The following is an 11,864-nucleotide window of genomic DNA, read 5'->3' as shown; positions in this document are numbered from 1 at the left end:
TATGAATTGAAATTGCAAATTAGTGTAGATAGCATCCATGCTGCTGTGTCAATTGGAATTGTAAAGTAATCTAAGGAACACTGATATTTTGAAAAGTTCTGAACACTGATATTTTGAAAAGTTCTTAGTTACACCGGTCATAAGATTATATCATGTACAAAATGAGTGAAGTCTAGCACTTGCAACACATGAACAATCAGAACACAAAAAGTTGTTGCGAAATCAGAAAAGGCAATCCAAAATAACATGCTCAGCTAGTTCATCAACCCAGTTGGATTCATTCAAAATCAAGAAATTGGACCAACAGCTCCACTTCTGGGTGGGTGCTGGAGATCTCAAAGACGGCCAGCTTGGGCACACTTATGTTACACTTGCGCAAGACACCCACCCACCCTTTGCTAATGGCGCCACAATTGCGCCTTCTCTTGCCCCCGTATTTGTTGTAGACGGCCCGGACGGAGATCTCCTCCGATCTGAGAGTCACCATGACACAATTGTTGACGTCGTCTCCAAAGTGCGGCACATTTGGCTGGGCAAACCAAAATGGAGCAAGGAGATGTAGTTAGTGAGATGTGTAACATGAATGCAATGTGCATGCAGTCAAACAGAATGAAACGACAACTACTGACGATGGCATCATGAACAATCAGCATGCAGAGGAACAACACTTTATGTAGAATGGCACACATGCCTACAAAGTAAGGACCATCGAAAGAACAACACTTTATGTAGAGCAGGTATTGGCCGCCACATTACTTTTAATAGAGGGCACAGCAGGGGAACAAAACAGATAATGCGGTCCCCAAAGTTAAACAACGTAACACGTGTATATACAGTGGAGAGGGAAAGCCATTACCAGGAAGTGGGTGCCCAAGAGCCTTTTCGTGATGTGCATGATGAAGAAGGGGTGCTCGGACCGAAATGTCTGCTCCACCTCAGCTGCAGCTGCGCTCCTGGGGACATTGATGCACCCCGTTCGACGCCGGGGCGCTTCAGGAGCGTGTGTACGGATCCGTCGAACCTTCTGGGGTGTGACGTCGACGACTTCATCACCGGACGTAGCATACGTCCTCTCGAAACCCGGTGACTGAAAGATGCGAACGCTGAAGTCGTCTCTGCCCTTGTGCTTGAAGAGCAGAATGTTAGATGGTTGGAGCTTGTATTCACGATAGAACCTTTGCCATCCTGTGCCGAGAGCGATCTCTTTCCACCCGTTGGGTCTGCATTCAATCTTGTAGGTATGGTTTGACCCATCGGCGACCGTGACGTAGAGATGGTTGCTACCTTTCGGTAGGAGCCGATTCGGAAACGGTAGACGCTGCATATAAGGGCACATGAGGAGTCGGCGTCAGATATAGAACACAATGCGGATAGGAGAGTCAGAAATAATGGAAAGAACAGAAGAGCAAGCTTTAACCTACCATCGGTCGCGACGGATCTCCTGCCGCTTTGATAACCCTAAGGACGTCACCTTTCGCGTGTTCTCGTACCATTTTCTCGTCCAGGCACGAACAGAGAAGAAGGGGATATTCTTAGTTAGGAGAACACGAAGAGAGTGGACAGCGTGTGAATCGAGCGGATATGAAGGCTGAATCCTATCTAATTAAATAATTTAGTCAGAGTTCCACCCCCTTAGCACTGTGCGCCATCACCCTTCCATGAAGTCTTCCTCTAGAAGCCAAAAAGTTTCGTCCCTGAAGAGGATAGGAGCTTCGAGTGGGGTCGGTTATTAGGGGTTGGGTTTCTGGCGAGTTTGGGTTTTCGTTTTTGGGTCGAGTCTATTTCTCTGGCCCAAATACCGGATAAAAAAAATGTTATTTTTCAGGATGACCAAACCCAAAAAAAAAAATTTAAAAACCGTAAATATACAAAATAATAAGTGTAATTATGAACAACTTACCTGCTTCCAAGGACTACATCAATCCGTGCATCCATCAACGGGCCAAGGCTGACAACACGAACGGATTTTTCGCTGACTCACTGAAGTGGAATGATTGATAAGATTTGGTTAAGGCTATAATTTAAATTTTGAATACATTCGGTGGTTATAGCTTTTGTTAGAAATCCGTTTATTGCCGTTGGTAATTGCACCCACATTAATTCCCAATTAATGACCAGTGTAATCAGGTTTAAGGGTTATTTATTAAAAAGATTAAAAAATTTTAAAAGGCGGGAGGTGTTTCGCCAGATTAACGCGCGTACGTTTACGTTTTTCACAACCCCCCCAAAAAAAAAGCGCGTAGTTTTCAAAGAAGGGAATCACACTGAGGTACGTACTTGTATAAACCAGTCCCTTCGTATTCGTAATCTTTGTTGATCCAAGCATCTTAGTTGGAATCATGAGTTGTAAATAGTTGCCGAAATGTTCTGGAATCATGCGTGGTAAACGTTAAATGATAACGGCTCGAGACAATTCCGTAATTTTGTCTAAATCGCTCAAACGACTTGTTTCACTTGGGTGAATTACAGGCATAGGGGCTGAGTTATTGGTAACAACAAACAATTCACGATAAGCAGAGAACGAACCGATGAAAGTAGATATAATAATCGCTACAGAGGTTTAATTAGCTTTTTCATAATGTCAAAAGGACGACGAAACAAACAAACCAGATAGATCATTCAAGGCTTTGGTCATCGACAAAAAACGAAAACAACATAAAGATGTCACCCATGTTAACCAGTTCAAATACCTCCGTCACTGTCTTCACCCTGCTCCGGTCGAACGCCTGCCTGGTGGGACAAAGATTTCTCTTTGGCTGTCAAAACATCGACGACACTGTTTGCCAGGAGTCGCCAATTTGAGCTTTCCGCCATCATTTCGGTTGCTTTGTCATACAGTCGTCGACCGGCCACGTCATAGTGTCGCAAGGTCCTGCGAAGCAACTTTTCATCCCGTCGCCGTGCCTTCTTCTCTTCCTCCACTTGATCCTCCATTTGCTTCAATTTGACCATTAAGTCTATGTTCTTGGCATGGAGCTGGAAGAGTTCCTCTGCCGCCTTTTCACTCCTAGCCTCCCATAACCCCTCCCTCCTGAGAAGTTCGGCCTCAAGGAGGTCAAAATCCGTGGACTGTTCATTTGTACGGAAGATGTTGATCAGATTAGATATCGGTTCTTCCGTGAGGTCGACGGGAGTAAGTGTGGGGTCGGTGACGGTCTCCTTCGACATTTTCTCAGAAGTACACAGTGGAGAGAGCAGTGGAAGGTGGCAGAAATAAGGAAGAGGATAAGGATAGACGCAGAGGTGAGAGAAGGAGGGGGATACGGCAGATAAGAACTGGGAAAGAAGCATTGGGAGGTAGGGTTTGTCGTTAAGGGGCACGTATACATATACCGTGTAAATTAGGAAGCTTCGTCGAATAAACAAGTAATTGATGTACTTGGGTTATTTTTGGGAAAATAAACGATTTATATTTACTTAAAATCGTAATTTACGATTTCTAATAACTTTTTTTAATTTTTCTGACTTACTTAAAATCGTTACACACGATTTCTTCTTATCCCATGACACAGTATTACAGCAAAATGTTATAATATTAATGAAAAACACTAGTAACAATCCAACATAAAAAAAGTTAGCCCTTTTTTTGGATATTGGAAAAAAATTGGTGTAATCCTTGAATTGATACAGAACATCCCAAAAATCGTTAACTCAATGGCGATTCGCCGAAGGGCGTGTTTTGCGTATTTATGGGAAATTATTTCAACTTAAATATACTCAAATTATTACTAACAATACAGGAGATGAGAAGATGTTGATAGTTAACCGCATCTGGATTAAACGAAATTATAATGACTAGAAGCATAGAATATTAATCTACCGAAAACAAGGGCGACCTAAGAAACAAACTAAATAGAAAGTTCAGGGCTTCAGGCTTCGACAGAAACCAACACAACATAGATATGTCACACATGTGCAGCAGGTCAAATTCCTCCGTCCCTGTGTTCACTCTGCTCCGGTTGAACGCGTAATGGAGGGGACAAAGATTTGTCCTCGACCTCCAAAACATCGACGACCCTTTGTGCCAGGTCACGCCACTTTGAGCTTTCGGCCATCATTTCGTTTGCTCTGTCATACATTCGGCGAACGGTCGCATCACACTGTTTCTGCTCCATGCGCAGCAACTTTTCCTCAAGACGCCTTGCCTTCTCATCTTGAGCCAGTTGTTCCTCCATGTTGTTCAACTTGACCATTAACTTCAAGTTCTCGGACCTGACATGGAAGAGTTGCTGTGATATTGTCTCAACGCTAGCCTCCCAAATTTCCTCCCTCCTGAGAAGTTCGGCTTGAACGAAGTCACATACGATGGACTTTTCATCTGTACGGACGACGTCGATCATTCTGGACATGGGCCGTTCCTTGAGGGTGAGGTGCCTGGCGCCGTTGTCGTCGCCGGTCTCCTTCGACATTTTCTCGGTAGTGCACAACGGAGAGAGCAGTGGAGGGTGGCAGAAATAAGGAGGTGGGTAAGGGTAGACGGAGAGGTGAGATAAGGAGAAACGGCAGAGAAGAACTGGGAAAGAAGCAGTGAGAGGGATAGGGTTTGTCATTAACGTGCACGCATACCTATATAGTGTAGGCCTTATAGTGTAAAGTGAGAAGCTGCTTCGAATATTTTTTTTTTTAATTAGAAAATGTGTTATTAATTAATGTAAGTCGTTTGTTTTTTGAAAAAATAAGATATTTATATTTAACGAAAAACAAGGGATAACAAATTTAATGTAGTTTTGAATTTAAATTTAAAGTTATCTTTCAGCGTTCAGGTTCTAAACCGACGTTTAAGATGTCTTCGATTCCCGTGCCAACCCTAAAAACGGAGCATCGGTTACAGACTTACAGCTGGCGTAAATGAAGGCGTGCGTGGCACGGTTCCTGACTTATCTGGTGAGCCGTTTTGCAGTTTATAAGTTCAGTACCCAGTTTTGCTTCCCCTCATCTGGTGATCCATACTAACGACGGTCCTCCTGTAAACTTCCCCTTCCACCACCTATTCATTAAATTTAGATCAAATAGGATGAGATCTAGTGCAACCACCGAGAGAGGCAGAATAGGAGAGAAGGCCGGATATGGTAGAAGGAAAGGAAAAGGGAAAGGGAAAGGGAAAGGGGTCCCACCGCGCGTCTGTCCGCAGACCCTTCTCCCTCGCGAGATATGGGAGAGAATTGCATTAAGGGTTGCGTCGTCGTCCATCCAGGATCTGTTTAACATGCAGGCGACCTGCAAGGTATTTTTGGACATCTGCCGCTCATCTGCGGTGTTGAAGGTGGCCTCCATGGCGGAGATACCCGTCGTGTTCGGTTAAGACTTGGAAGACCGTCCTGAGGATGGGTTCCTTTGTGCCAGCGCGCGCGCAGGAAATCCGGGCGCTATATTCCGTATAGGGATGAGAGAATTCTGCTGGATGGGCCGACACGTCGCTGGGGTCGACACCCTGCTTGAGGCCGCCGATGCGGGTGATGTCCCAGCCCGCTACATTTGTGCGATGCTGCTGCTGACGCCAGGTGTTGGGGACGGGACGGAAGCTGGAAGGGGGGTTGAAATGTTTGAGAACGTGCTGGCTGCTGGAAAAATCGAAATGTGCAGAGAAATCTTCGGGCAGTTGTTCGCAAATCCGCTGATTGGGGTGCACCCGTCGGATCCAGGGAAGCCCGTCGTCTGTCGGTCAACCGTCTGCCCGACCCGAGGAACCATGGGTGCCACCAACGATTCCTCTACTGTGTCCTGCGTCCACTGCCTTGCCGAGTTCGAGGTGTTGCATTTCTTTAGTCTATTTACTTTCAGATGAAGTTTCGCTGTAACCGAAGCTGAACGTATTTCATTGTTAATGAGTCGGGTGTTTAGGGTTGGGTGGCCTTGTAAATCCCCGCTGTTGTGGACCGTATAAGTGACATATTCGAACCGATGCATATCACAGTTTTCAAACATTTAAACGGTCACACACATAACCTACGATAGTATCACTATTTCATTACTTCATTCGCTAATAGGCCAAGCCGAATAAATTATAAAAGAAAAAAAAAACGGGCCATAAAAGTTCAATATTAGCGTTGCGACTAATATGTGCAATAGTAATCCTAAACATACATTGCCGGGGAGGGGAGGCGTCGGTGTATGGTGTCTCCATCCCGTTGTTGCACTGACCAGTAAGACCTTGGACTAAAACGTCGGCCATCTGCCGTATGATTTAATTACGATAAATGCTTCTATAATCAATATAATTATTATAATATATGAATGCATCGGTAAACAAAAACATCTAGGAAAACGTATGCGGTACTGAACCACGGGCAACCCCCCTCCCCCTACCCCCCGAACGGCAGTATATTATATTAAAAGCAAAATGCCAGAAGGGCATCTACAAATTCGTCCATCCTCCTTTTGTAATCTCCAATAATCCGTCCTCGAAGTCCCTCCAAATGGCCGGAAGTTCACAAGAGGGTAAAACGAAACTGGAGGCATCCATTCAGCACGAGTGTCTGCCGAATTTTCTTCCTGTCGAATTATGGTCGAGTATTGCCACGATGGTTGCATCGAATTCGATTGAGGATCTGTTCAACATGCAGGCGAGTTGCAGGTTATTTGCATGTGCATGCAATTTCGACGCCGTGTACAGGCACGCCTTGGTGTCGGTGTTGCCTATCGCTTGCTTCCTGGACTACTCCGGTACGCCTGCAATGACATTTCTTCGTCGATGCGCCATAGCGCGGAATCCGGCCGCTATGCTCCGCGTTGGGATGTCTCATTTATTCTGGTGTGGCCACCGCAGAGGTGGTATGCGGACCCTGACGGAGGCAGCAGAGTTGGGCGATGTGGAGGCCGGCTACATCGCTGCGATGCTGCTTCTGTCGCTCGGCGACAAAACAAATGATGAGGTCAGTCGTGGATTCGAACTTTTTTGCGTCGTTCGTGAGTCCGGCAAAGTCGAAAGGTGCAGGGAGGTCTTCACGCAGGTTTTCGCCGGTCCGTGGTCAGATATACCCCGGCGAACCCAGAAGATTTCGTGTCATGCCGTTCCGGTAGTTGCCATACCTGTGGGACCATGGGTGACGACAGCGATCTGTCCACCGTGGCGTGTGTGCAATGCCTGGCCGAATACGAGGTGCGGAAGTTCTTGGGACTTATTGCGTTTAAGTAGTTTTGTAAACCCCAGCGATGGAGATGCCGATCATGCTAATTGCTATGCGTGCTGATGGTGTATTTTACCTTATTCTTGTAATCGCATAATATAACACCATGTCTGTATTAATTTCTTTTATTAGTTATTATCGTTTGGCTTCGTCGTAAAGTAAATCCCTAATTGTGTTTCAACAAGCTAAGAACACAGAGAAAAGTATGGATAATTGTGTTATCCGTGTTTAAGTTCCGTTGCAGAATATCAAAAGAGCGATAGAACAAACATAGGAAATAAATGGATCACACTGGCCTCGGCGGAAAACTTGACATTCAGACATCTTGCATGTGCAGCCCATCAATTACCTCCGGCCCCGTCTTCATTCTGCCCGGCCGGATGACGACGAGGACGACGACGGAGCAAGAACCTTTGCCTTTCCTCCACAACGTCCAGCCGGCGTTCCAGCTCAGACCACGGAAGAGACTCGACCTCTTGTCGTTCATGGCGCTGGGCAATTTCAGCTTGTAATTCCTTCTCAGTGAGAACCAACTGTTGAAGGAGCGCGTCATTTTTTCGCTTCTCTGTTCTCAATTCTTTTTCAAGCTGTCGCTTCTCCTGCACCTCTTTCTCCAGTTCATCCTTCCTTGCCTCGAAGACGAACTTGGAGGCCATCAGCTCGACCTTTGCCTGCCTCAGTTCTGCATTGGTGGTTACAAGTGTAGCCTTTAAGTTCTCCTCCGTCTGAACCAGTGCCGCCGCAACGAGATCACAATCTGCGGACCTATCATCTACGCGGATGATGTCGATAAGTGCGTCGATGGAGAGTTCCACGAGGTCCTCTGGACTAATGGCGTGTTCTGTGATTGATTGCTCCGACATTTTCTCGGGATAAGACGACGACGACATAGTGGCAGTTATGGAAAAGGGGAGACTGAGAGTTGAGAGAGGGAGTTACGGCAAGGAAGACGTGAATAAGGGTTAGTAGTTACTAGGGTTTGGGGTTGTGAATAACGGGCACGTATACACATATACAGTATAAAGTTGCTTGGATGGGTTTTTTACGCAAATAACGTGTCAGTAATGGGGTTTATTCACGAAAATAAGAGATTACTTTAAGCTATTTCGGTTGAAAAAAAAAAGTTAACCATAACATTAAACATTTCTTCAATAAGCAATTATGGAACGCAATTAAGCTTGTCATGAATATAACACAAGAATCGAATAGTCAACATTAAATTTGTGCGTCGATAAAACCAAATCAGTTGAATTGGAAATCACATTAGTATTTCGTTCGTCCCATATTAATTAATTATGTTATCCTTTCCAGAACCATCCGTAGAGACTTCGAAAGTACATTAGTATTTCTGTCGCGCGGACCCCACGCTCAGGAGTTAACGTGTACTTCAAGCCGAATTAGGTTCATAAGCAGGTGTGCAGGGATGCCAGGGTCAGGTGTAGGGTTGTGGTGTACAGAGATATATGAAGAAAAGAGCTTTCTTTTGTCAAATCAAACATTAAAAAATTATTATTGCAATTTACCGAAAAAAAATTGACCATATTATTCGATAACTTAATCTGATGTGATCACTGAGGATTTTTTTTCGGTTTAATATTCCATATTGTACAGCATGCGACATGTATTTAATTGTTTTATCTGGTGGTTTCCAATAATAACGATTATCGAGGAGCTCCATTAAATTTGCAAACAACAAAAATGCCATTTACGTTTCCCAATTCCCATTTCTCATTTCCGGATATCTACGCAAGCTGGAAAATGTAATCCAGAATGGCCACCGTCGTTTGGCAAAAGGATGCCACTTCTAATTGTACGTATAGGTTAATATGGGTCTAATTACATAAATTAATTGTACTATATCTCCGGTATTAACCATAATTTTGTGCAACGAAACTAGTTACGCGCTAAGCCGTAAAAATTAACTAATGTCAGTGTATATTCTACTGTTGGGCAACGAAACGATTTACGTGTTATACCGTTATTGTCCTTTTTATTTTTCCTTGACCGGCCGGATAGTATCGGTCGCCGTGTTGAAGCAGCCATTAAAGATCCTATGCTCCGACAGGGGTTGACGGAGTGTTTCCGGTTTGCCCGCCTGTGTAGATGGCTTCATCCGAAGATTGAAAGAAAGAAAGAAAAATAACTCAAACGATGCGGTATTTATATAATATATATAATTAAGAAAACCCAGTTTTACTAAGGGGTTACAGAACATGCAAAGAACAGCTAACGAAATAAAGACTCGGACGGTAGATGCCGTGGTTCATATAGCCCCGACATCGTCTCCTTTCTGGCCGGTGGGATCCTGATAGTCAGAGCCGTCTGCCGTTGCCACAGGTTGACCATACAGTTGGCGGACCAATAAACCTACCTTGATCTCCACAACCTCAAGCCTGCCTTCCATTTCACGCCATGGTGCCATCTGTTGATGTTCCCTTCGACGAAGATCGGCAATTTCCGCTTTCAAAGCGTTTGCTTTGTCTTCGAGTTCGCGATCGGTGGTTTGGTGCTGTTCCAACTCCGTGCGCAACTTCTTTTCCAACCGGCGGCCTTGCTCCAGTTGATGCTTCCTGATACTAGCCCTGACTTTGGCGGTGATTGCCTCGATCCTGGCCGTCCTTGCTTCGTCCTGTGACCTACGAAAACCATCACTCAGAAACCTCATCCTCTGTTGGAGGGTGTTGATTAGGTCTGCGGTCGGGTGTTCCTGGAGGTCGCCCGGACTAATGGCGTGGTCGTCGAGGGATTCGTGCGACATTTTGTCGGATGAAGACCGGGAGGTTTGGTAGACGATAACGGCCCTTGAAGCTATGACTTTTCTCCCGGATGTGGTAATGGATAAATATAAGGAATGGTTATGAATTGAGACGGACGTCTGGATTGATCTACATTAATGAAAAACAAATTTTATGTTAATAATAGATAAATTAATACCTTTTATTGTGGTTAATTAATGTGCGTATGGTATTCCATGAGAAAACGAAGATATTAATGCACCTGGTGGTTTTATCGATAAACGAAGAAAAAGCCTGTGAAAACTTCTGCTTCATCGATAACGCGCAATCCGATATGATTGCAAATCTTTGCAATGTGACGTTAGAGTAGACATGAAGGGCTGAAGGTCTATCGACTGCTATGAATAACGTCGCAGACAGGAGTTGCGTTGATCTCGAAAAAAAAAACTTTGTTACTTGGCTATGCAACCAAGTGTAACCGAATGAGAGGTCAGTGAGTGGAAACAATTGTATTTTCAATAACTTAACTTTTTAATACTACGCAGAAAACACAAAAATAAAAAATATGGTAAAACGAGGCAAACAGTACGAAAACGGCAAAACAAGTCAAATAGTTGGAAAAATTATTACATAATAGTGACAATAGATATATTACATTGGATGACCAAAAAAATATTGAGAACCCATTCCTATCCAATCAGTCAAAGAGGTGGACAAAGAGGATCAATTCATAATCAGCCCTACAATGCACGCACGGAATATGAGCAGCACCTCCGTCACCGTCGTTTACGTCCCAGCCTCTTCCATAGCGTTGATGGCGGTAAATGGCACCCATGTTCCCACGGCTTGGACATGCATGCGAAGAACAGACTTGATTCTCTTCGTTTAGCATCGGCACGCGACGCAGGTGTCTCCAAGTCCCCTGTACAATGCCGCGGAACACCAATTTGCAGTTTCTCAGGGCACCGGCCGCCTCAAGCCCACGAAATGTTTGTAAGCCCTTGTTCTTTGACGCGGCGTCGTCGCGTAGCATCAGCATCATCGCCACTATGTACTGGGCTGCGGAATGGCCCTGGGCTGCGACAACGTGCATGGTTTCCATCCCCGCAAAACGACACCCGCCTAGGAAAAGGTCAAACACCGCAGACCGAAACAGAACTTCCACGTGGCCACTCTGCCTGCATCGCGCTAAGAAGTTTCTTCCCGGATGGTGCATGGGACTCACACTCCACCATCGCTGGTCCCAAATTGGAATGTTGGCGCATCTGTAAATGGAATCCTCATCCCCTGCATTACGTGCAGCGGTGCACGACATCCTGAGACTGCACAAGTCCCTGACGGACTGTGCTGCGGTCCTTCCAGCAATTAAGGTCCATACATCGTGGGGAAGGTTGGCCGGGCCTGTGGGACGATACATCTCCTCCCCTTCTATTGAGCGCCCTCACACGATAGATAAATCGTCGTTTATTTGTAAATACTGGATAACTGAAAGGCTCCAATCAGTTATCTCAATGGCTGTTGTTTACGGTGTATATATAGTCACCCGGTGCCGTGTGCGATGGTATCCCATCGGTTGTGTACCGTACATCTACACCTAATCAGCTACAATCACGTCGTCTCGGGAGCCTGCCGATTGAGTTTCCCGTCGGCTCACAGAGGGGTTCCTTAGCCCACACGTTCCTTAAGTTTCTCTTTATGTTTTCTTATATCATAATTTAATATTACTATTTAAGACTAATATTTTAATAATATTAAATAACATGATTCGGACATTGTTCCAAATTCCTGTTGTTTAATTTTAATTATGGGATATTTATATGTAATAAGTATCCGTTTACCTAAATAACATTTACATGATGATAAAGAAGATAACCGTTAATATTATACGTCCACACTAAACCGAAACATAAAATGTCAATAATAAACCTAATACGCATTACAATCCTAAACCCTAGCTATGTCAACGAACCGTTCCACCGTTGCTGGAAATAATGAGAGAGGT

General features: G+C 44.7%; 2 protein-coding genes across 2 annotated transcripts; both read right to left on the bottom strand.

The window, feature by feature from the left end:
- Window positions 1-277: 277 nt before the first annotated feature.
- On the bottom strand, window positions 278-1,493 carry LOC130963101 (uncharacterized). The gene is made up of 3 exons (XM_057889253.1): window positions 1,422-1,493; window positions 857-1,318; window positions 278-529 (listed from the first exon to the last, which is right to left on the bottom strand). Exons 1-3 carry the CDS (start codon window positions 1,491-1,493, stop codon window positions 278-280), a joined length of 786 nt encoding a protein of 261 aa, XP_057745236.1.
- A 9,066-nt stretch (window positions 1,494-10,559) lies between these two features.
- LOC130963100 (uncharacterized) lies at window positions 10,560-11,279 on the bottom strand. Its single transcript, XM_057889252.1, has one exon. It carries the CDS (start codon window positions 11,277-11,279, stop codon window positions 10,560-10,562), a length of 720 nt encoding a protein of 239 aa, XP_057745235.1.
- Between the last annotated feature and the right edge of the window lie 585 nt (window positions 11,280-11,864).

The sequence above is a fragment of the Arachis stenosperma genome, chromosome 2 (assembly GCF_014773155.1).
Source record: "Arachis stenosperma cultivar V10309 chromosome 2, arast.V10309.gnm1.PFL2, whole genome shotgun sequence".
Classification (NCBI taxonomy): domain Eukaryota; kingdom Viridiplantae; phylum Streptophyta; class Magnoliopsida; order Fabales; family Fabaceae; genus Arachis; species Arachis stenosperma.
This window is presented reverse-complemented; position numbering and strand designations above follow the sequence as displayed.

What these genes read in the sequence shown, in the direction of transcription:
- LOC130963101 (XM_057889253.1), bottom strand. Translation starts at nt 1,493, where the DNA reads ATGGTACGAGAACACGCGAAAGGTGACGTCCTTAGGGTTATCAAAGCG. An exon ending in GAGATCCGTCGCGACCGATG is followed by an intron (nt 1,319 to 1,421) that starts GTAGGTTAAAGC and finishes CCTTATATGCAG; the next exon opens with CGTCTACCGTTTCCGAATCG. An exon ending in TCTTGGGCACCCACTTCCTG is followed by an intron (nt 530 to 856) that starts GTAATGGCTTTC and finishes TGGTTTGCCCAG; the next exon opens with CCAAATGTGCCGCACTTTGG.
- LOC130963100 (XM_057889252.1), bottom strand. Translation starts at nt 11,279, where the DNA reads ATGTATCGTCCCACAGGCCCGGCCAACCTTCCCCACGATGTATGGACC.